This window comes from Puntigrus tetrazona, chromosome 3, assembly GCF_018831695.1.
Source record: "Puntigrus tetrazona isolate hp1 chromosome 3, ASM1883169v1, whole genome shotgun sequence".
Taxonomy (NCBI): Eukaryota; Metazoa; Chordata; class Actinopteri; order Cypriniformes; family Cyprinidae; genus Puntigrus; species Puntigrus tetrazona.
Genome location: NC_056701.1, coordinates 4,590,106 through 4,615,150, shown reverse-complemented (window position 1 = coordinate 4,615,150; position 25,045 = coordinate 4,590,106). Strand labels below are relative to the sequence as shown.

Below are 25,045 nucleotides of genomic sequence, written 5' to 3'. Positions count from 1 at the left end.
AGAAGCCTACTATAAATTCGTACAAGCCTCTTACCTCGATATCTCGTTCCTAAACAGGTGCAGCTTCGCCAGATATCGAGACGCGAGACGTCCAGCCTCTGCATCCATATTAAGCCTCCGCCCACCAGGAGGTGGCAGAAGGCCCTCAGCTACCACCAGCAAAGCCCAGGACCCAAACACCAGCAGCTCCACCTCCAGTTTCCAGCAGGCAACCCATGCAGCAGGCACCACAGCTCCAGCCCCCACGAGCCATCAGCCTAGCCCCGTACCCACTCCGTTCATTGGATCAGATGGAACCACACCAATCGTACTCTGCCCAAGTCTCTCTCCCCTGCCTGGCCACCAGCCCCCAATCCACTGTCCGATATTTCCCAGCCTCAAGTTCCTCCTATTGCTCCAGGACTTAACTCGTCCATCTCCGTCTCCACAGCCCAGCCAGTCAGAGAAGCCAGCACAGGCACACAGATGCCTCCACCGATGACCCTAGCTGTAGCACCCCCATTCCTCCTCCTCCCCTATTTTTCTGCTACTAGTCTGAACCCAGGTTCAAGACCCTCCCAATCATCTTCACACACCTATTCTTCTTTCCCTCCCCATCTTTTCCCCTCTTTTCCCTCTGATCCCCTGCTAGAGCCTCCGTAATCTCTGATCTACCTTCACAAGTAGCTCCCACAAATTACCCTACCTCTTCCCTTGCTCACCCCCTTTCACCCTATCCACTGCTAACCCCCTCCCTTTGCCCCCAAATGCCGTCTCGCTGACCCCACTCCTGTCTCCAGTTCCATCAGAGCCCAGATCTCGCAGGCGCAGACATCGACCATTTTTCTCTCCTTTCTCCCATTTCCCGATACCTGGAGACCGCCAAGTTGACTGTGGCGGATTTTCCCTTACTAAAAATGTGCAATCAGAGTTTCCCAGTGGATTCAATGCCCATACTGGGGGCCATAGACAACGAACTCCATAACCGCGTTTTCACCGGTTGCCGCAATATCACCTGTGCGGTCTGCAGGTCCATCTCACATTCATCCACCACTTGCCCCTTCATCAATCCTTCCATCCCTCCCTGTCCTGAACCTGTCCACAAGCTCCGTCCCTAGATTCCCAACTCACCTTCCCAATCCCCTAATCCTCAACCCCTACCGCCGCCTCTCCTCTTCCCGCGGCCACCCTTTGCCTTAACTTCAACGATGGCAAATGTCTAAGGCAACACTGCAGATTTTTGCATGTCTGTAATTTTTGTGGCGGTGCCCACTCCCGCCTCATCTGCTCAGTGTTCAAAGCAACAAATAAAAATAATAAGCAATATTTATCGACTCCTGTTAATATTTCCCATCTGGCTTCTGAATTATCGCTCCATCCTGATCCTAACTTTTCTAATTATCTCTTATCAGGTTTATCACATGGTTTCCATCCCGAGTCAGCAGCCTCCCCTGCCCTAACCTCCAGTCCGCCCTGACAGAACCAGAAATGGTAGACCTCTTAATAAAGAAAGAAGTGGACGCAGGTTTCATGGTCGGCCCTTTTTCAGTCCCTCCCTTCAATACCTTCCACATTAGCCCAATCGGGCGTAGCCACTAGGAAATTCTCAGGCAAAAACGCCTTATAGTCGACCTCTTCTCCCCTCACAACTCCTCCTTTCCTAGCGTCAACAGCCTTATCCAAATCGAAGAGTTCTCCTTCATTACCACAATATCGACCAGGCAATCGCAATGATAAAAACGCTGGCCATGGCGTTTGGATGGCAAAAGTCGATATAACCTCAGCATTTAAAGTAATGCCTATTCACCCAGACTTTTGGCATCTATTCGGCATTCGCTGGCGTGAAAAATTCTATTTTGCTGTGCGCCTCACCTTCGGCTGCAAAAGTAGCCCCAAAATTTTCGACATGCTATCTGAAGCAGTTTGCTGGATCCTCTGTAATAACTATCAAATTCCTTATCTCATCCATCTCCTCGATGATTTCCTTATCGTTTCTCCTCCAAACACTATCCCAGCGGCCAATCTTTTGACACTCCAAAAGTCTTTGTCGAGCTTGAAATTCCCCTAGCCCAAGAAAAACCTCAGGACCCAGTACTTCCATAGAATTTCTAGGCATAAATCTCGACTTAAAAACTTCCAAGCCTCTCTCCCCAAGAAAAGATTGGCAGAACCATTCTAGTTGCCTCAAACCTCCTAGCTAACCCCCAGTGTTCTAAGCGTGAATTACTATCCGTCCTCGGCACTTAAACTTCAATGCGCATAATTCCGCAGGGCCGCCCCTTTATCTCCCACCTCCTCACTTTGGCTTCATCAGTCTACAACCTCGAAGATCAACTAGTCCTAACTGATCCCTGCCTCCGAGATCTCCACCTATGGATCTCGTTCCTTAAGCAGTGGAATGGCCAGTCCTTTTTCTACAGTGACCTAATTGCCTCCCCTATCAATATCCAATTATTCACAGATGCCGCCCCTTCGTTAGGCTTCGGGGGGTTTTACCGCAACCATTGGTTTGCCTCAACTTGGCCCACCGAACTGTCAAACCTTCCCCAACCACTAGCATCTTCAGCACTATTTGAGCTCTACCCCATAGTAGTAGCCGCTTTCCTATGGGGAAAGGAATGGTCAGCCTCTAGCATTGCTATCCATTGCGATAGCAAAGCCACTGTTCACTGCATCAACAAACATAGTTCCCATTCACCTGGCCTTATGCCCTTGCTAAGACGACTCCTTTGGATCTCGGCTTGCAACCAATTCATCATAATCGCCAAACATATTCCCGGAAGGGAAAATCTGATAGCCGATTCCCTCTCTCGCTTCTCCCTTCAGAAATTCAGGATGCTGGCGCCGGAAGCGGAACCCTATCCAACCCCGGTTCCTCCCTACTCACTAATATTCCAGTGACTCCCAAAAAAAAAAATAATAATTTTAGCTTTTCGCCTTCCTCAGACGTTCAGAATTTACATCCAACTCCAGATTCAACCAAATATTCATCCCACCATTCCTGATCTATCTATCGTGAGACAACGAAACCCTCCAGACTCTCATCAGTCCCAACAGAACTCCAAACCTACCACCCCTGCAAGGGATCACTCTAGGCAGGGCACCACTCCCACTACAATGGTCAGCCCTCGCTGTAGATGACAGCATACAAAACCTGCCACCACAGTGGCCAGCACAAGCAGGAGCCTTGCACCCACCACTGCGGACCGCTCCCGCCGTAGTCAACCGTATACAAAATCTGCCTCAGCAGGAGCATTGCACCCACCGCCGTGAACCGCTCCGCTGTACATGACCATATACAAAATCTGCCACCGCAGTGGCCACCCCAAGCAGGAGCCTCGCACCCATCGCCGTGGACTGCTCCCGCTGTAGATGCTAATTTACTCTAGCTGGAGTACTGCACCCACCGCTGTGGATCACTCCTGCCAGAGATGCTCACATGCACCTACTGCTTTCAGCAGCAGACTGCAAAGCAGGAGCATTGCACCCACCGCCATGGACCACTCCCGTTGTAGATGACAGTATACAAAACCTGCCACCACAGTGGCCAACACAGGCAGGGGCATTGCACCCACCACTGTGGACCGCCCCGCCGTAGATGATAGTATACAAAACCTAGGCTAGAGCTGGGAACTTGTCCGTTTCATGCTCAGTGCGTCCTCCTCGTGTTTGGAAAGGTATAAATTCAGGTATTAATTAATCATTAAGGAATAAGGATAGGATGTTCATTATGTCTATTTTAGCTGTGATTGGGGGCTTTTGAAATATGACACGTGATAGTGGAATCGTGGGCAACACAAAAATTGTTAAGACAAAAGTGGGGACAAATTCAGACCATAGTTATTTTATGTAACATAAAAGCAGAAATGATTTATGTAAAAAAAAAAAAAAAAAAACCTGATGTTCTATGGTTAAAAATATGACCATATATATCTAGGTCACTGCTTTAAAGTTATAGATGAATAACCATAACTCTGATGATGTAATTTCCATGGAGGCACAGAGTTCATGTTCCTTAAGTTTCATGGCTGGATAACTTTGTTCATATGCAGTGCCACAAATTGTGAAAAATTAAAATAAAACATGCATGATAATACACTATTTTGTTTTTTCTGACATTTCTTTTCTCTTAGCATGCAGCAAGCGTGTCTCTTTAGAGATGAAGTTCTTTTGTTTCTCCTCTCTGATTATTGGTGGAGCTACAGATTCAAGATCAGGTAATTATTTAAAGGGCTGAAGTGTATTTATGTGTAAAAGAAAGCGGAAAAGAGATTTAATAAGTTACTTATGAAAGGAACAATGTACAATCATCTTCGGTCACTGTTCAGTTTAGAGATTAATGTTGCAGTTCATTGAGCATTATTCTTTTTACAGATATTTAACATATCAACAAACAAACGTTGTTATCTTGTAAAATCGGTATAGACCAAACACATGCATGCAAAAACCTCCTAAATGAAAAATCAAATATTACATGTGACGATAATCCAATTCAAGCTGCAGATTCAGACTGAATCTACAAATCCTCTTGTTGGAAATGTAAAACATAAGTTAGAACGATCATAAGGGCCCGAAGAATGTGTGACAGGACTACGTGATTGACATCAGTCTTCACCTATCAGGGACTTGGGCAGTCAATTTAAGGCTGGATTGGTTGTCACTCAGGGTGCATCACGTCAGATTTTCCCGCCCGTGTTCATTGTCTGTGTGGACTAGCTGCAGTGTCTCATTTGCATTGTTGCGCCGTTGTGGCGTTAGTGGAGCTGATGACTGTTCGCCTTTCAGGCATGATTTCCTGTACCCCACTGTGTGTGCGGAAGGCATGAGTGACAAACCGGTGCCCATAGATATTTATTGCGGCGTAATATTCTCACGGATCGTCCCTTTCTTTTGTTCGCCTTTCAGAAACCGCGTGCTTTGGACATCTCTTTAGGCTGCTACATTATCCTGGTTACAACGCTGAAGCTGCCATCAGTAACTCTAAAAGGGGACTGTTCGTATCTGGTTTGGATGTGGTTTTAATGCCCGCTTCGAATTTATGTATTCTTTATTTCTGGGAGTTGGTGCGGGCGTGGCTTTAATGTATTTTGTTATACTTTGTGGTTGATGTTGTAATTTTGTATTTTATTTTGTTTGCTTCATTGCAGGAGCTGGGGTCCCACGGGTGGTTGGATTTCTCTCCTGGTGGTGGTTCTTCTTGGTGTGCTGTGTAACACTGAGTGTTTAGTGTGATCTGAGTGCACAGGGGTGTGTGCGTGGAAGTGTGCCATTGTAAAAACCGAACTCCTCTTGCCGCTGGAAGCCTCAGCCCTGCCGGATGTATGTGATTTATTCTAGGGCCCCAACCTTAGATTATTTCTGTATTTGTATTCTTTTGTTTTGAAGTGGTGCTTTTTCTTTTTGCAAAAGCATTTTAAAATTTGTGTATTAATAAAATTTATACTTTTATACGCTACCCAAGTGTCCGGCCTAACTTTATATGAGGGATCCGAACCTGTGTCCAATTATAACTTTGTTCCCTGGGAATAATCCCTAGGGTGGCGTAGTCGGATTTCTTTGTGAGTTAAGCGTTGCTGTTAAAAACGATACCCCTACCCGCCACAAATGGAAGGATGGAAGAATTTGTACGCTCACGGACCCCAGGGAGAGAGGAAAAGTTTATTTAAAGTTATTAAATGTTTTCCTTTATCATTTCTTTATATGTTAAATGGGATTATAACACATTCCACTATCATTCCCAATATTTTGGATCTTAAACTAGGAAAAACTGATTTTGTAGGACAGAAATGTAGCCTATTATGTTTTTACGAAATTGTTTTGTGCAGGAAAGTGACCCTGGTCCAATAAGGAGGAACTACATTTATCAACATCTAAATAGGAAATCTGTCAATGAGGTCAATTCAGATGAAAATAAATAAATAAATCACGGCGCTCAACAAAGAATAGTTTTACAGGCTACAAACCAGAATAAGACATACTTCTTTAAACAGAGACGGATTCAGATTATGATCAGGTGTTGTTGTTGTGGGCGTGTCCTCAGGTGGATCGTTCAGTTATAGGTGAAAGTGAAACTGAGACAGGAATAATCTCTTTTTAATCTTTACATACTGTCACATCAGCTTTTAGTTAACACTCGTGTAATCATATCAATTATTTATTAAACTCTAGTGAACGCGTCGATGTTTAGTCGAAGGTAAGTCGAGAAACACATTTACTTGAAGAAGTGTCTGTCGTGAGATCAGAGGTGTTTAACCGATACGTAGATCTTGAAGTGATACTAAACTATTAAAATGTGTTTAAAAAGGATAAAGTTAAATACTGGGCTACTACATGTAGATACACGTTGTGTATTTGGACCTGCTTGGTCTGGACTCATTTAACCAGTTGTTTCTAGGTCTGTAAGTAAACTGTTGTATTCTCTCTGTGTAAATGTAAAACACACACAAGTTCACACATGAGATGACTGGGTTTTTTTTCTTTCGTTTTAGCATCTGTGTCCCTTATGATGAAGTTCATTTGTCTGTTTCTGCTGATTATTAGTGGAATCACAGATTCGAGATCAGGTAATTATTCACATCCATGTAAAGAGCTGAAGTGTGTCTTCATGTCTATTCATTGTCCAGCTGAACTCTATATTTACAAGTCTATTTATAGTTTAGTTTATAGTCTGTGATAATGACTGACTCACTGTAATATTAAATTATAATGAATTTAGAAATTGCTTTATTAACATTGAGTAAATGCAAAACTGCGAAAAAAAACCCCACTTAACATTTAATAAAACAGAAATGCGCACAAGCAGTGATTTTAAGCAGACGTGTTTGGATGCAAAGCTTTGTGGAGAGAAACAGTTACTGCTTTACATGTGAACGCTGTAGTCTTTGTCTTGCTGAAGTTTGACAGTTTCACTGACAGGAGGTTCACTTCTTCTCTTTTACAGAGCAGTATGAAGTAGTTGGTCCGGCTGATCCTGTTTTTGCTGTAGCTGGTGAAGATGTGATTCTGCCCTGTTCAGTCAAACCCAGCATCAGTGTTGAGGACATGAGAGTGGAGTGGTTTAGATCTGATCTGAAAGACTCACAACAAGTGCATCTCTATGATGATCATAAAGACAAAAATAGAGATCAGAGTGAGTCCTACAGAGGGAGAACAGAACTGAATCATCAAGAACTACAGAGAGGAGATGCATCACTCAAACTCTCATCAGTCCGAGTCTCTGATGAAGGACTTTATAAGTGTTTTATTCAGTCCAAATCTTGGTATGATGATGTTACTGTTAATGTCACTGTTGAAGGTGAGTGAACCAATGAAAACTAAAGGCTGGAATACACTACACACATTAAATGCTGAATCAGATTTTAAAACACTAGGCATCATACACTTACCAGCTTTATAAAAAGTCACAAAAGAAAGATGGCCATCATACACTGAATGAGAGAGGATCACAACAAACTCATTGTTGATAGGAGATGCGTGACAAATTAAACAATATGTGTTCTAAAATCAGCTTAAAATATAAAACTCATTTAATATCCTCTGACTGGATGAAATCAAACCTGAAGTTATCATACACAACCATCATACACTACATGATTGTCTAAGAAACTCTAATCTTCAGACTGGCTCTGACTCTCAGCAGCTAGCATCAATTTCTTCAGATTGTACATCAAGGAAAGTCTTAACATGCTCTAAAAAACTTGTTTGTCTGTAGCTGTAGGACGTCCTCCGGAGATCACTGTAGATGGGTTTGATGATTCAGGAGGACTTCATCTACAGTGTGACTCTGAAGGCTGGAACCCTGAACCTGTTCTTGAGTGGCTGAACAGAGAAGGAGTCAGTTTGAGTTCAGAAACTACAGAGACACACAGAGAAGCAGACAAATTCAGTGTGAAACACACCATCACTGTATATGAGAGAGAGACACAAGATTCACTGCAGGATCAGACTGAAGCATCACATGCTGGAGACACAGATCATCACCTCAAGTAACTTCTGACACTTTTGTTCCTGGAATCTTCTTGTGGTTTATTTGATGCAGTAAAAAGATTTAATGATTATCAGCTTTGTTTATTAAGTAGCAAAAATATAGTACTGCCTAGGAACCATTCAGAAATGAACATTATATATTTTAATCATCTCATCAAAAGTTTGATTCACACACAATGTGCTTCATTTCTGTTTTGATTTACAGGTAATATGTTTAATTCTTGGAGGACATCAGTCATCATGATTTCAGTTTTTGTTGTGCTCAGTGTGATTGCTGTGATACTGATAGCTGTGTTTGCCCGAAAATACAAAGGTAAGATGTTTCTTTTCTTGTTATTTTAATTAGTTTTGCAAATAAGGCAGTGTATGGTTAAATTTTCAAGATAATTAAAGAAAGTTTTTTTTTATCACATTTTATACACAATGATGATTCAAAGTGCTCTTCATACAAAACAATCACAATAATAAAAGAAAAGAATTATGATAACATTTCTTTAGTTTTGTTCACTTGGCTGTTCAGATGAAGAACGGATTGCATTCAGACTTTCTTGACTTTATTTTGTAGATGAGCTTTGCTAGAACAGATAGATAATAAAATGTTATGTCCATATTTTTGAGAATAAAGTTGTTGGATATTCCAGTCCATTACTTTGATTAAATAAAAGTCTCACCTCTGAGTTTACTTGAGATCATAAATACAGCATGAAGGTGTCTCTCTAGAGGCGTGAAAGAAAATTACAACCAAAAAATGGCTACACAACCTTTTTTAATGATCTTGATATTGGTCTATAGTTGATCAATATGGTGTTATTCAGATTACTGCAGTTTTCAGGAATTGTCAAAAGACCCAGCGAGAAGTGAAGTGTTTTTAAGAGATCAGTTTTTTTAACCGTTAAACACTCTTTAACTAGTTTCTTTCATTTCTCTTCATTTAGTAATAAAACAAACTAGTCAAACTTGAGAGAGTCATTGAATAATTCATTTATAAATTATATGTTATTGTTCTTAGTTGTCGTTTTGTTCTTTTATCAGAAGAGTTGTGAAAAAAACAATCTCTATTTATTTATAAACCAGAATCATGCTGCTTTATTTTGCTTAAAACAAGCTATTAATCAGTTCCACATTTTATGTCTCCTGCTGATTTTTATTCATGACTTTCAGCTGCAATTAACTTTAATTAATTTTCCAAAAGACAAACATAATAATATGTTTTATATCTAATGTGTGACTTAATCATTTTTATTATAATTAATAATTAGCAACAATAATTTTTTTAACCACATTGGAATTAAAATCAGTAAGAATCAGAATCAAGAATTTTAATTATTATTACTAAAAAGTAAACAATAACCAATCTCATGTCCCTGAACTAAAAACAGTGTTATGTAAAATTTGTCAATAAAAGTGTGACCAATTATTTCTCTCAGTATTAATGCCAAGTCTGTTTTCATCCAGAAAATATTTAATGAACAGATATTGCTCATTCATATATAAACTTTAGTGTATATCTTGAATCTCGTAATTTATTCCTCAATCACAAATTGTATTTGTTTTCTGAATGTTGTCTATTTTCTCTTTTCTTTATGAATCTTCTTTAGAACAAAGTAATTTACGGCATAGACACAGTCAACTACAGGATAAATACAGTGAACTACAGAAAGAGAAGGGAAGAATACAACATGGTGAATCTGTCTTTATTATGTTATTAATTCATTCTTCATGTAAAGTCTGTCTTCAGCAGTAAAATACAGTATACAGTGATAACTGTTGGCTATTCATGTATTTTGTGTAGATCTTCTAGTAAATGGTCGTATAATGTATATTTATGCAGGTCTGTCATGATTGTAAAAAGACAACAGCTGGATATTATGCCACAATCAATATTGTTTAATAAATAATAACAGAACACACTAAACGTACCTGACTAGTCAGCTAAACCAGCTTCTAGAGAAAATTCAGACAAAAACATGAGAAAAGAACAAATCATATTAAAATAGTATATAATTTTCTGACAAACCAGTTCTGATCATTCAGTGTTGTTAACGTCACACAAGTGTTCATCAGGGACAATGAACCTGAACATCTTCAACCTTTACAACATCTGAAGATAATTAGAATTAAATGTGAATCTTTAATATGATCTTATTCAAATATAAATTCATTACTTTAATATTATTTAGTCAAACAAAGAATGAATACTGTTTATTCATATAACTGATTTGTGGCTCGCTTAAATAAAAATAAATGAAAAGTATACAGGCCGAACATATAAAAGAGTCACAACACCCGATATGAATTTGAGACACCTCCATTTATTAAACAATTTTCAAAATAATAAGAAACAATTCACAGGACTTATAAATGAAACATGAAGAATAACAAATCGCGGGTAGGAACACTAAGGAAGCAAGCCCCTGACTACCCCTATTCTCGGATTGCAGCTCTTACCTGTCTGCCGACAAACAAAACCAGAATGGGTGAGTCTTCCGGACAACTACTTCCCTCCTCAGCTCTTACTAACTCAACAAAACGTGAACTAATAAGATAGACTACCCGCTACTGATAGGAAAATCAAAAGAAACCACATAAAAACGAAATTCGTTAAACAAAAACAAAATACCAGCCTCAAAAGAGGCAATAAGGGAGACGCCACCAGAACCGTGGGAAACGGAGAACAGAAAGAGAGCGAGACCGCCATTTTCACCTGACGGCCTTTATATCCGAATCCTTAATGACGTCACCACTCATAGAACGGAATTCCCCAACACCACCTATGGGCTCAATCACATTAAAGTCACAGATACACATAACAATGTGTTAATTATGTTTATTTATATAATTTATATAAACTCTGTAAGATGTTCTTGGATTTTATTGGTCTTCAAGCATTGATTGAAATTATTCTCATCATTAATCTAAAGATGAATTCTGTTATGGACGCTTTATAACTTCATACTTTCTGTTTTCAGCTCTCAAATATTCAAGAACATATAAGGGTGAGTAAAAAGACATTATTATTTATTTTTTTAAATTAAAGGCTTAATTATATAAAAAAATACATTATTTACTATAATTATTTATTTTTCATACATAACTAAAAACCAAAGAAAAGAAAACTAAATCAGAAGAAAGGGATCCAAAAATGAACAACAAAGTGAATACAACAGTATTATAATATAATGTACATTAAACATTATATTTATTTACATATAATAGTGTCTTTTTGTTTGTGTTGTGAAGTTTGATTCTTAATATATAAATAAATAACTGTTATTATCTTTATGATGTAATCATGTGTAAAGCTGAATCTTCTATATTTTTCTCAGTGAATGTGATTCTGGATGCTGATACGGCTCATCCACGTCTCACTGTGTCTGATGATGGGAAACAAGTGAAAGATGGAAGGAATCGAATAAAAGTAGTAAATGGAGGAAAAGACAGATTTGATCAAAATCTCGGTGTTCTTGGGAAGGATGGATTCTCCTCGGGGTGTTTCTACTTTGAGGTGCAGGTGAAGGAACAAACTGAGTGGGATTTAGGAGTGACCAGAGAATCTGTGGACAAGAGCACAATGTATATGAGTCCTGATGATGGATACTGGATCGTGGGACGGAGAAATGAGAAATATCAAGCTTGTGATTCTTCTGATTACTCTATTTCTCTGAGTGTAAAGCCCCAGAGGGTCGGTGTTTTTGTGGATTATGAGAAGGGTCTCGTCTTTTTTTATGATGTGGAGTCCAGCTCTTATATCTACTCTTACACTAATCAGTCTTTTAATGAGAAACTCTATCCATTTGTTTGTTTGGGGTATCAGTGGAATGAAAACGCCACACCACTGATCATCTGTGAAGATTATTAAGGAGATCAGTGAATGATCAACTAAAGTAAAAGTGTAACAGCAATAACTAGATCTGCAGTTAGCTTGAGAAAGACAGGACAGAAAGTTTTTAATGTTTTATAAACAGCTTACAGGTTGTGAAAGTTTGATTGTTTTTCAGTTTAAAATAGGTTTACAGTCTATAAAGAAATAGATGCAGAAGAAGTAATGTTTTCTATTAATTTGATTTCATATTGATTTTGTACTTCATTGAATGTTTGTGTATTTCTAATCCTGTTTTAATTCTTCTTTAGAGAGAAGGAGATGTTTTACTCCCAAGCTCCTAAAAGACCTTTGACACTTGGTTTTATGTATCTTGTGTTTTTGTTATTAGGACTTTTTTTGTCTGCATTCAGTTTTGTTCTTGTCTCCTGTTCTGTTTCTAGTCCTCTTGTAGTTTTTCTTGTTGATTAGTTTCCTGATTGTTTCCAGGTATGATAACTTCTTATTAATCTGTTCATGAAACTAAATGCAGGTTCTGTCTAAATCTTCTGAAGTTATTCAGTTCTAATGATAGAGTTTATACATCTCTGAAAGTTTAACGCTTGATCTAAGTGCAGCACTGTAATATCTTTCATTTAGCCTTTTAAAAAATATTTTATATGTGCCTAATATGCAAGTTTTTTAAGGTTTAATTCTTAACCTTTTGGACATTTTTGTCCTTTTCAGTTTTTTATTTTTATTTTTATAACCAGCTCTATACATTTTGATATTTCACCCCATTTCCTTAAATAAATATATTTTATCAGTACTGTTCCCCAAAAAATCTTACTGAAAGCTATTTGCAGGTTTATATATAAAACTTAAACCTCTATAACTTTTTGGTTTCACTTTCACTTTTTTTTTTTTTTCAACAAATATCTTTTAAATGAGACCAAACTTATGTCTGTGCTCCAAAGATTAAAATGTTTATATCAGTTTTTGATATGGATATTTATGTCCAGAACCTATGTATAACTTCTTTTTTTTATTGATGCTCAAGAGTTAGTACTTAAAACAATCTGTATCATATTTTTGTTACAGCTGTTAAGAAAACACATGAACACCATAAATCCACGCTGCCGTATGTTCAAACAATACAACTTCAGGGAGTTTAAACCTATAGATTTACCATAAAACAAATACATAGCTACAATAACCTGGATTTGTAACGTATCCTATATAATGTGACAGTGTTTCAGTGAATAACACCAGTGATAAAAGATTAAATTAACAAACACTGTTTAATCATATAAAGGAAAATGAGTTAATTTCAGTGCAAGTGCTGAAAAATGTAAGTGCAGTTATTGCTATGAAAATATTACAGATCTGAAAGCAGAAGTTTAACTTCCCAAATTCATCATTTAGGATTATTTTAAAGTTTATTGTTTTTAAATCCTGGAATACAAACTGGATCCCAAACAATCAAAAATAATGCTTTTTTCTTAATGTACACTTGTTTTTTACTCATGATCTACAAATAAAATCACAATAAAACATTACTATTGCAATTTTCATAAAGTAAGGTGCAAAAGTGAAAAAACTATTTGAGTTATCAACAATTTGAGTCATAAATGTGCAACTTATTTGAGTCATTTATGTTCAGTAACACACTTAAAATAAATACTAAGCCAGTAATAATAACTTTATAATCTTCTTATGAACTCTCATAACATTACAGACAGGATTTAAAAACAAAACCAACAATCCAGACAATAATGTCAGTTTTTCAAGTTTTCTTATAACAGAAAATGATTGTGCTTTGTGTATGAAATGTATATTGAATATTTGATATTTACAGACGATAAGTTCATTAAAAGACCCATCAGTTTAGTTTTTTAGAAAGCTGTACAATAACAGTCAAGTGCAAACCTTAAAACCTGTTTTAGATGTCGATGTGTGGAATGAGGAAAAGAGTTTCTTAGGAAAGATATGTCTCTTGTGTTGATTCTGCTGCCAGTTTATCACAAGAGATCAAGAGCAATATAGACTGAATGTAGAGATTGATAGTGATGCAGTAAAACATACTCAAGTTACAGCTTATTGTATCCTTCTGAGTCAGTAGCTAATTAGTGTACAGCCCTCTGTCTTTTTTGAAAGCCACAGAATGCAATTTCATTTCACAATCTTTTTCTCCTGTTTTCATTTAGTTCTTCACCGAGCACAAGAATTTTTGAAGTTTTGAGATCGGTTTGGTCCATCTCCTTCATGAGGTTTCATTTAATTCCTCTAAAAGGAGTACAAATAAAAAAATGATTTCTTTATTTAATTCATGAAAATTTATGTTTTATAATAAATAAATATTAATATTTAATTGTAATGAGGCAAAGTGTCCTCTAGGGGTCTCTATTTTTATACACAAATTCAAAACTTTCCCATTTCAGCATACTTTGGGCTAAATGGATAGAAATGTTTTACAGCAACATTTCACAGATCTTCAATGTTTTCACATGCATGGAATAATTCATAATTATTATCATTGTATTTGTTCAAAATTCAATGTGATCCAGTTGTGTTTGGAGCAACCAGCTAGAGCTGGGAACTTGTCCGTTTCATGCTCAGTGTGTCCTCCTCGTGTTTGGAAAGGTATAAATCATTAAGGAATAAGGATAGGATATCAATTATGTCTATTTTAGCTGTGATTGGGGGCTTTTTAAATATATGACACGTGATAGTGGAATCGTAGGCAACGCAAAAAGCCGTGCAAAAATTTGTATAATCCATTTAAAGGTTAGATTTTTGTGAATAATAATAAACTAAAATAAAACATGCATGATACATTATTTTGTGTTTTCTGACCCTCTCACTCTCTAGGAACCAGTAATCTACCGCCAGGACTATAAACTGGTCATCGGACCAAGGAGCGGAGTGGTTGGAAACCTAGGATACGCTGCAAAGGGGTTAGCCCAGGGTAGAAAATGGCTCCAATCTATCTGGTGTCAATGGCAATAGGTCCAGGGATATCGACCGATCTCTTGGATTTTACGTTCCATTTGACCATTCGCCTGCGGGTGATAACCTGAGGACAAACTGACAGACACCACCAAGAGGTGGAAGAAGCTCCTCCATACTCTCAAGGTAAACTTGAGAACCCGGTCTGAAACAATGTCTTCTGGGAGCCCGAAATGTCTGAAGACATTATGGAAGAGGCCTCTGCTGTCTCCAAAGCGGTAGGGATTCCTTGTAGGGAATGAGCTTGCAGGCCTTGGAGAAGCGATCTACTACCACAAGGATGGTAGTGTAACCTTTAGACGGTGGGAGATCAGTGGCGAAGTCTATGCCAATATGGGACCAAGGTCAACACGTGATCGGCAAAGGTAACAGTCAGTGTGGCGTGGATATGATCGCACAGACAAAACATCGGCTGACATCCCAGGCCATGTTGGGCCACCAATAGCGATTTTGGAGGAGTGAGAGGGTTCTGTAGCTACCTGGGTGCCCTGATCCCGGAGAGGTATGGACTGAGTCCAGAAGGGTTAAGCGGAGTGAGCATGGTACGTAGACTCTCCTTTCTGGATCTCCCAGTCGAGCAGGTTCAGTTTACATGGCCTCTTGTATCTGATTATCCAGGGACTAATGAATGTAAGCAAAGAAGACGGAGGCTGACACAATAGGTTCAGGCTCGTTAAGAGTAGGATTGATGCAGGCGGGAGAGAGTGTCCGCTTTTACATTCTTGTGACCTGGTCGGTATGAGACCTTGAACTGGAACAGGGTAAAGAATAACGCCCACCAGGTGTGAGAAGGCTTCTTCAGCATCCCCATTCCATATTATTACCTTCTGGTTCCGGCAAAGAAGGAAGTAAGGGGAGCAGCTATCGCACTATAATTTGCAAAGAAACGGCAGTAAAAGTTGGCGAAGCCCAAGAACCTTTGAAGTTGTTTCACAGAGTTTGGAATGGGCCAGTTGCGGACAGACTCCACGTTTCTCAGATCCATATGGACCCCGAGGGTGAGAGGATGTATTTGAGGAAATGTATTGTGGTCTTGTGGAATTCATATTTCTCGGCCTTCAGGTAGAGGTGGTGATGTTGTAGGCGTTGGAGGACTTGAGCTACATGTTGTTGGTGTTCAGTTATGTTGGATGAGTATATGAGAATGTCATCTATGTATATGAGAACGAACCGGTTTAACATGTCACGGAAGATCTCATTCATAAAGTTTTGGAATACAGATGGAGAGTTGGAGAGCCTGTGCGGCATAACCCGGTACTCATAGTGTCCGGCTGGGGTAATGAGCAGTCCACTCACCCTTACGAATTCTGATTAAGTTATAAGCGCTTGAAGTTCTAGTTTGCTGAAGATCTTGGCCTCCTGAAGTTCCTCCAGGGCTGCTGGGACTAGGGGCAATGTATACGCAAACTTGACAGTCTGTTCGTTTAGCATTAAGTAATCAATGCAAAGACCTCTGTCCTTCTTGGCGACAAAGAAAAAACTGGAGGTGGCTGGTGACGTGGAGGACAGAAACCTTGGTGTGGGGCCTCCTTTATGTACTCTTCCATGGCCGCTCTCTCTGGGACAGAAAGGGGGTATACACGTCCCTTGGGGATTTTAGCACCAGGTAGCAGGTCTATGGCACAGTCCCAGGGATGGTGAGGAGGTAGGTGTGTGGCTGCCATTTTGCTGAAGACATGGGAATAACTGTGATATACAGAGGGAATGGTTGGGATCGTGTTACCTTCAGGGCTTTCTACAGTGGTGGAGTGGAGTGGTGGGTAGATGAGTGAAGGAATTTTAATGAAGGGTTCTAGGCCAGGGATTTCTCCAGTTTTCCACGTAATGATGTGCTGATGCTGTTCAAGCCAGGGTCGGCCTATTACCATGTCCACTGTGGTATTCTCCAGGACTAGTAGGATGATGACTTTGGTGTTTAGATTGCCAATGTGGAGTGAGAGTGGTGGCGTGCAGAATCGCACCATGCCCTTGTGTAGGACTCGGCCTTGAATGGTGGTGATACCATAGGTGGTGGAATTTTGCTGACGTGGGAGGTGAAGACTGGCCAGATTACAAGATGAGATGAAATTCCCAGCTGCTCTGGAATCCACCAGGACTTTAACTGGGGAAAGTTGATTTTGATTCTTGATGTTAGCATCAATATGTGGAATTTGCGATAATGAAGGAAGTAAAGTAGTGGGCGGCGATCAGACAGGCCGAGTTCACAGGTGCAGACAGAGTTTTGCGGATGGCTTGAAGGAATGACTGAAGGGGATTGCTCGCAGGATCCTCTTGGGCTTCCATTTTCCAATGTTTTTCATTTTAAGGGCTGTTCTTCTGTCACGTTCTGGGTTAGGAGGTAAGTTCAAGCGGGAGCGTTTTTAATGATGACCAACGAATTAGGATCTCGCCGAGATACCAATCTACTTCAGTGTATCTAAACGAGCCAATTGAAGATTGGCATGCGCTAATCGCATCCAGCTGTCGCTGATCACAGCACGGGTATAAATAAGCAGCGGGTGCAGCGCATATTCAGCTTTTCGCTTCAGAGCCGAGCATGACTGTTCTGCTCCAAAGGCGATCTACGAGTATTGGAGTCTGGCGTTTCAGCAGAGGTCATTTTCCTGCATCGAGTGGATTGCCACAATCAGGCTGCACTACCCCTGTTTGTGTGCAAAGCGGCTATCCCCTGTTGCCTCAGCACTAAAAGAGTGATCGCGGGCGTCTTTTTAAAGACGGCGTTGTGTCTAGAAAACTCAACGCGTCTTGGAAGATAGCGTGGTTCTTGCTTCAGACGATCACTGCCTCGTGTGCCTGGGCTAAGCACGCTGAGGTGGCGGTTGTGGATGAATGATTTCCTTGCGGGAGGTGGTCATCTCGGAGTGATGGACGGGCTCTGTCACCTTGGAAAAAGGGGCGGAGCTTGTGTTTGCTCGACTTTTTGGGTTGTGACACAAAGCTTAAACTCTGCAACCAGTGGAGCTGCAAAGGGGCAGTCTGGACCCTCACGTGAGGTATCAGCTGTACCCTCTTGGGCTCCCCTGATGATCGGAAGTCAACCGCTGCATCGGAAGATCCATCGGAAGATCCACCCCAGTGGAGCGGTCAGTAGAGATGCAGCTGTGTCCCAATGCCATTTCCGCTTGCGCGGTGATCCTGTGCTCCCCTCCCGGCCTGCAGATACTGCCGGCTCTGAGCGGCAGTGCCTTGTGCGGCCTGTGGACAAGCTGTGTCTGCAGTACACGCTTTGGCGTTGTTGCAGGTTCATCAGGCCAAGGCACTGAATGATCTGCACAGGGGTGGTCATGACCGGAAGTTGTGAAAGAACTCCATACCGTGATGGACAGTGCTAACCAAAACCTCAACAAGGGCAGTTTCCTTTGTCTCTGGGTCCCCAGGAGAGCGAGGAGTTGAGCGGGCCAGTTCCGCCAACACAGTCGCTCTCTTCTTGGGCTAATATGCAGCAGTGAGAAGACTGGGAGGGCGAGACCAGCGGCCTAGCCGCCTCACTTCTGCGGGGATGCAGGTAAGAGTTGCACACACTCAGACCCGCTTGGACCGGCCGAGCCGGGTCCCTGCGCTCCCCCTCTCTGCCTCATCGCCTGCATGTTGGTGGTTCCACTCGAGCCGCTAGTTTGGTCTCTGGACTCGGCTATATGATTTAGTTCGCTGGCGTCCCCCAAGTTCAGTGGGATCCGCTGCTCGTCAGTGGGCGATGCGGGTGCCCCTGTCTTGCGTGCAGAGATTGCTGTCCTTCTAGTGAAGGCACGATAAAGCCAGTTCCTCCAGCCAATATGAGGTCGGGGGCTTACAGTGAATGAATACAGAGCTAAAGTACGAGAGAACAGATGCTGCTTTAACATGCTTTTATAGGACTGTCTGGTGCTGTTTTTGGTGCAGAATTGTCGCACAAGATATAAGACACTGACACTGTTATAATAAGAAAATATAATAATTCTTTAGTTGTAAGTCTGTTGAACACACAAAAAATAGTGACAGGAATCTCAGCTTTTTTCTCTTTTACAGAGCAGTATGTAGTAGTTGGTCCGGCTGATCCTGTTTTTGCCATAGCTGGTGAAGATGTGATTCTGCCCTGTTCAGTCAAACCCAGCATCAGTGTTGAGGACATGAGAGTGGAGTGGATTAGACTACATCTGAAAGACTGACAACTAGTGCATCTCTATGAGGATCATGAAGACAGAAACACAGAGTAGATTGTATCCTACAGAGGAGAACAGAACTGAATCATCAAGAACTAGAGAGAGGAGATGCATCACTCAAACTCTCATCAGTCCGAGTCTCTGATGAAGTCCAAATTTTGGTATGATGACATCACTATTAATGTCACTGTTGATGGTAAGGAAACCGTTGAAAGCAATACAAATATTTAATGGCTTTATTAGATGTATATGTTGCTTTTTTATGATATTGTTTTATATACTCAATCAATGATGTTGATGATGTTGATGTTGTAGGACGTCCTCCAGTGATCACTGTAGATGGGTTTGATCGTTCAGGAGGACTTCATCTACAGTTTGACTCTGAAGGCTGGAACCCTGAACTTGTTCTTGAGTGGCTGAACAGAGAAGGAGTTGGTTTGAGTTCAGAAACTACAGAGATGCAGAAAAAATAGATGGGTTCAGTGTGAAACACACCATCACTGTATATGAGAGAGACGACAAGATTCACTGCAGGATCAGACTGAGACATCACATGCTGGAGACACAGATTATCACCTCAAGTATGTACTGACATGTTCATTTCTGATTCAGTAAAACTATTCAATTATTTATTAATAAATTAGATTTTCTTTTCTTTTTTAATTTTACTGTGCCTGAACCATTCAGAGCTTAACATGATATATTTTAATAAACCCATACTTAAACAATGTACTCAATTACTGGACTGCTTTGTAGGTAAAAGGTTTAGTTCTTGGAGGACTTCAATCATCCTGATTTCAGTAGCTGTTGTGCTCAGTGTGATTGCTGGAATACTGATAGCTGTGTTTGCTCAGAAAAACAGAGATACATTTATATTTTATTGTTATTTTTATATCTTACTACTACTACTTTTAACGTTTTACTTATCTTTGTTATTTTTTTCAATCTAAGCTAAAATGTATATTTTATTTAAACATGGCTTCATATGAACATTCTTGTTTACTTGTATTCTTGGTTGATCACGATTCATGTTTTATTGCAGTCAAATGCAATACAATGCGGTGCAAGTGTTTTCTAGTTTCAGTCCAGTAGCGGTTTTCATTTTCCCACCCAGCACCATATTGTTCAACTAGCAAATGTATTTGTGTGTTTTGTAACATTTAATTAACAGACATTGCGTGTTCATATACTTTTTTGATGTACTTATCTCCTGTGATATGTAGTTAGTGTTCCTCAATCTCAAATTATATGTTATGTGTTTTCACTGAATGCTGTTTTTGTCTTTTTAAAAAAATAATCTTCAGTTTATGACCAACTACAGGATGAGAAGGAAAATATTCAAAATGGTGATGTGACGATGGCCGTTGATCGTAGCAGTGAATGGGCAGTAAATCAGGCACAGAACTCTGAGGTTTCAAGAGGAAAAAAATGGATTTAATTCACAGCTCCTAAAGTGCATTCAGCATAGAAATGATCTTCCAAGAAGAAAATAGAAACCAGAAAAACAAAGTACAAAATAAATCAAAACAACAAAATTCATATCAAGGCTTGCACTTAACAAGGGAATCAGGAGAAAGGTTGGCTACTACTCCAACTAAACATCCCATCTGTCTCCCCCTCTCTTGGAACAATAGTTAGCCTTTTATAGGTGAGGCACCTCCCTAAATTCAAATAGCCCAATCCCACAGTTTCTTCTAAAACTGCTACTGAAAAAGACACACATTGATGATACAAACAACCCAATTGACATCTTAAACTGTTTTCACTTTTCCCCTATACAAACATTTGTCCAAAAGACATACAAAAGAAAAACAATATCCACATGGGTGTGGAACAGACTCCTCCCTTTCCATTGATGGAATAAATAGGGCTTCCTGTTGCGGGCGGCCCCTCCTACTAGGAAGCACCAAAGGAAAGGTAAGACAAAGAAAACCATAACTTAATTACTCAAATGTCATTTGTTAATACAATTTTCTCTTGTTTTACAGACTAAGAAACCACCACCAAAACATAAGTCACACTGGAATGTGCACCTTCCATGTGACTGGAAAAATAAAAAGAAACAAATAAAGTTATTTCAAACAAAACCTTGTGGTATGGTTATTCATGTTTATGTATCTAACATCCTTACTTCATCACAGGTGAATTTATCTTTATGTCATTGTACAGTTTTAACTATATGTGTTCATTTATTTTATGAACCTTATAGGACCACATTAAATTGCCACCAGTTGTTTATATAATGTATATTTATTCAGGTATTGTCACAGCTGTTTAAAAAAACACAATATCCAGTAGAGCTGGATCTAGGTATTATTTACTGAAAAAAAAACACAAAAGAAACATCATACTTGCAAAAACATGACAAACTGAAAATGCTAAAACTAAAACTAAACAAGAAAAAAAAAAAAAAAAACAGAAACTAATTATGACATGCACTAGATGTACACTGTATGACGTAAATACTATAAACACTAAAAGATCATAACTTGTTTGTTGTAAAAATGAAAAAAAAATCTCATATTTTTCTGAATTTTTTTAGAATGTGATAAATTTTTGCAAAGTCAGAAGATAATTATACAAAAAGGTGAATTTGTTTATGCGGCTTTATTAAAATATGAATGGACCTTTTGATTATCTTACAAGATAATACAAGATGTATATTGACATTGTGACCAGTCGGCTGCCCCTCCCTTTATTGTCATCATCACCCGTCCTTTATTCGCCGCCCTTCACCAGGCTCCCGACGGGAGTGGGTGTGTTCTAGAGGAGGGCGTGGTATTGTTCAGGTCTGGCGGCGTGTGACGAGGCACACCTGAAGTGCATTTAGCTTCGTCACCGTCGCCGTTAAATGCCGTCGCGCCTCTCCTCGAGAGACCGGTCTCTTCCCCGTGCATGCACGCTGGTGTCCTCGTGGGTCCAGGAAGAAGCGCGTCGTGGGGCGTAGTCCAGGCGACGACCGCACCGTGTCGGCTGACGGGGCCAGGATGCTGAGCCGTTTATCCCCTCGACCGGAGGAAAGAAGCGACGGAGATGCAGCGGAAGAAGCCGCCGCCCCGCGCCCCCAAACAGGGAGAGGGGAGCGCGTGCGGCCGCCGGACTCCGCCCCTTACCTGGACCCTGCCCCTGGAACACTACCTGACCTGGCACTTCCCCTGCAGCACAACGAGGGCACCAGTTCCCCCTTTGTATTTGGACACTTTCTCCCTGGACACTTTATTTTGTATTTATTTTGTTAATAAAAGCCTCTCCGAGGCCTGACGCCACGCCCACTGTGTCTGTCGTTGGCTCCTCCCGTCACAACATATATAATTCATTATATTTAAAAGATATGTAAACTGTATAAAGAGTTCTTGGATTATGTTGGTCTATAAGTGCTCTTTACTGATGATTGATTTAAAGATGAATTCTGGTATAAACCTAACAGCATACTTTCTATTTATAGCGATCATACATTTAAGAACACACACAGGTGAGTAAAAATCTTTTTATGTCACTTATTGTAATCATTTTGGCTGATTTGATGAGATTTTTCTATATTTTTCTCAGTGAATTTGATTCTGGATGCTGATACGGCTCATCCACGTCTTACTGTGTCTGATGATGGGAAACAAGTGAAAGATGGAAAGAATCGAATGGAAGGAGTGTATGGAAAAAAGAGAAACATGAAAGGTTTGATGAAAATCTTGGTGTTCTCGGGAAGGATGGATTCTCCTCTGGGTGTTTCTACTTTGAGGTGCAGGTGAAGGACAAAATTCATTGGATTTAGGAGTGGTCAGAGAATCTGTGGACACAAAGGGAAGGATCCGTCTGAGTCCGAAGGATGGATACTTTACTGTGAGTCAGAGATATGAGATGTATTGTGCTCATGAGTCTTTGTATGTCCCTCTCTCTCTGAGAGTGAATCCTCAGAGGTTTGGTGTGTTTGTGGATTACGAGAAGGGTCTCGTCTCTTTTTATGATTTGGAGTTCATGTCTCATATCATCAGAATCAGAATCACTTTATTGCCAGGTATGTTTGCACATACGAGGAATTTGTTTTAGTGACAAAAACTCTAGAGTGCAACACGATAACAAGACAAGACAGATATAAAGAGAATTATGTACAACATACAAAAAATAAATAAATAAAATGTGCAACACAGCAAATATAAAAATATAGAAAAAATAAAAATATATACTATAAACATTCAAGTGTAACAGGAATTATTTTTGTGCAGTGTTGTGTGCAATCTGTATGTTAAATAAGTAAGTGTCCTCAAGTGTTCAGGACATGGACTGCCTCGGGGAAGAAACTGTTCCTGTGTCTGGCTGTCCTGGTATTCAGTGCTCTGTAGCGGCGACCAGACGGCAACAGTTCGAATATGGAGTGTGCGGGATGTGAGGGGTCCAGAGTGATTTTCTTAACCCTTTTTTTAATGTGGATAGGTACAGTTCTTGGAGAGTGGGGAGGTTGTACCAATGATTCTCTCAGAAGTCCTGACTACCCTCTGTAGTCTTCTGAGGTCATGGTTGGTAGCTGAGCTGAACCAGACAGTTATGGAAGTGCAGAGGATGGATTGTATAATGGCCGAGTAGAACTGTTTCAGCAGCTCCTGTGGCAGGTTAAACTTCCTCAGCTGACGAAGGAAGTACAGTCTCTGCTGGGCCTTTTTAACAATGGAGTCGATGTGAGTGTCCCACTTCAGGTCCTGGGAGATTGTGGTGCCCAGGAACCTGAATGACTCCACTGTTGCCACAGTGCTGTCCATGATGGTGAGTGGGGGAGTGTAGGGAGTTCCTCCTGAAGTCCACTATCATCTCCACTGTTTTGAGCATGTTGAGCTCCAAGTTGTTCAGACTGCACCACTCAGCCAGCTCTTTGACCTCCTGTCTGTAAGCAGACTCGTCACCGTCCTGTATGAGGCCGATGACTGTGGTGTCGTCTGCAAACTTCAGGAGTTTGACAGAGGTGTCTTTAGAGCTGCAGTCATTTGTGTAGAGGAGAAGAGCAGTGGGGAGAGGACACAACCCTGAGGGGCTCCAGTGCTGGTTGTGCGGGTGCTGGATGAGAATTTTCCCAGCCTCACTACCTGCTGTCTGTCTGTCAGGAAGCTGCTGATCCACTGACAGACGGAGGTGGGCACCGAGAGCTGGGTTAGTTTGGGGTGGAGGAGGTTTGGTATGATGGTGTTGAAGGCCGAACTGAAGTCCACAAACAGGATCCTCACATAAGTCCCTGGTCTGTCTAGGTGTTGCAGAACATAATGCAGACCCATATTGACTGCATCGTCCACTGACCTGTTTGCTCTGTCACGCAAACTGCAGGGGAGTCCAGTAGGGGTCCTGTAAAGTCCTTCAGATAACCCAGAACCAGTTTTTCAAATGATTTCATGACCACAGACGTTAGAGCCACGGGTCTGAAAATCATTAAGTCCATTAATCTTGGGTTTCTTTGGGATGGGGATGATGGTGGAGCGTTTGAAGCATGAAGGTACTACACACAGCTCCAATGATCTGTTGAAGATCTGAGTGAAGATGGGGGCCAGTTGGTCAGCACAGGTTTTCAGACAGGCTGGAGTCACACCGTCTGGGCATGGTGCCTTTCTTCTTTTGTTCTTCCTGAAGACCTGGCACACGTCATCTTCGCTGAGTTGAAGGGCAGGTGTGGGGAGAGGGGGATTACAGGAGGTGAGAATTGTTCCTTTTCAAACCTGCAGTAGAACTCGTTCAGGTCGTCTGCCAGTTGTTGATTTGCCACAGTGCTGGGGGGTGGTGTCTTGTAGTTGGTGATGTCTTTCAGACCTTTCCACACAGAAGCGGTGTCACTAGAGGAGAACTGGGTGCGAAGCTTTCAGAATAATTCCTCTTCGCCACTCTGATCTCCTTTTCTAGTGTGTACTTGGCCTGCTTATACAAGGCTCTGTCCCCTATCCTGCGAGCATCTTCTTTGGCTTGACGGAGCTGACTGAGTTTAGCAGTGAACCATGGTTTGTCATTGTTGTAAGTTAAATAAGTCCTGGTAGGAATACATATGTCCTCACAGAAACTAATATATGATGTTACAGTTTCTGTGAGCTCAAATCAGATCTGTGGCAGCAGCTTCAAAGACAGTCCAATCAGTGAGAGAAAAGCAGGTTTGTAAATCCCACTC

General features: G+C 40.7%; 1 protein-coding gene and 2 pseudogenes across 2 annotated transcripts; all 3 read left to right on the top strand.

The window, feature by feature from the left end:
• Window positions 1–2,683: 2,683 nt before the first annotated feature.
• Window positions 2,684–9,008, top strand: LOC122333655 (annotated as a pseudogene).
• A 577-nt stretch (window positions 9,009–9,585) lies between these two features.
• LOC122341034 (erythroid membrane-associated protein-like) lies at window positions 9,586–12,088 on the top strand. 2 transcript variants are annotated; one of them, XR_006250404.1, is made up of 3 exons: window positions 9,586–9,647; window positions 10,935–10,961; window positions 11,292–11,401. XR_006250404.1 is itself a non-coding variant. In XM_043234343.1 (3 exons), exons 1-3 carry the CDS (start codon window positions 10,334–10,336, stop codon window positions 11,822–11,824), a joined length of 669 nt encoding a protein of 222 aa, XP_043090278.1. In that variant the 5' UTR covers window positions 9,654–10,333; the 3' UTR covers window positions 11,825–12,088. The 2 variants fall into 2 exon arrangements, 1 of the variants encoding a protein (XP_043090278.1); XM_043234343.1 differs by lacking the exon at window positions 9,586–9,647 and adding an exon at window positions 9,654–10,442 and having other exon boundaries at window positions 11,292–12,088.
• Window positions 12,089–17,866: 5,778 nt separating this feature from the next.
• LOC122333644 lies at window positions 17,867–22,899 on the top strand (annotated as a pseudogene).
• Window positions 22,900–25,045: the final 2,146 nt, after the last annotated feature.

What these genes read in the sequence shown, in the direction of transcription:
- LOC122341034 (XM_043234343.1), top strand. Translation starts at nt 10,334, where the DNA reads ATGAAGAATAACAAATCGCGGGTAGGAACACTAAGGAAGCAAGCCCCT. An exon ending in GACAAACAAAACCAGAATGG is followed by an intron (nt 10,443 to 10,934) that starts GTGAGTCTTCCG and finishes TTCTGTTTTCAG; the next exon opens with CTCTCAAATATTCAAGAACA. An exon ending in ATATTCAAGAACATATAAGG is followed by an intron (nt 10,962 to 11,291) that starts GTGAGTAAAAAG and finishes TATTTTTCTCAG; the next exon opens with TGAATGTGATTCTGGATGCT.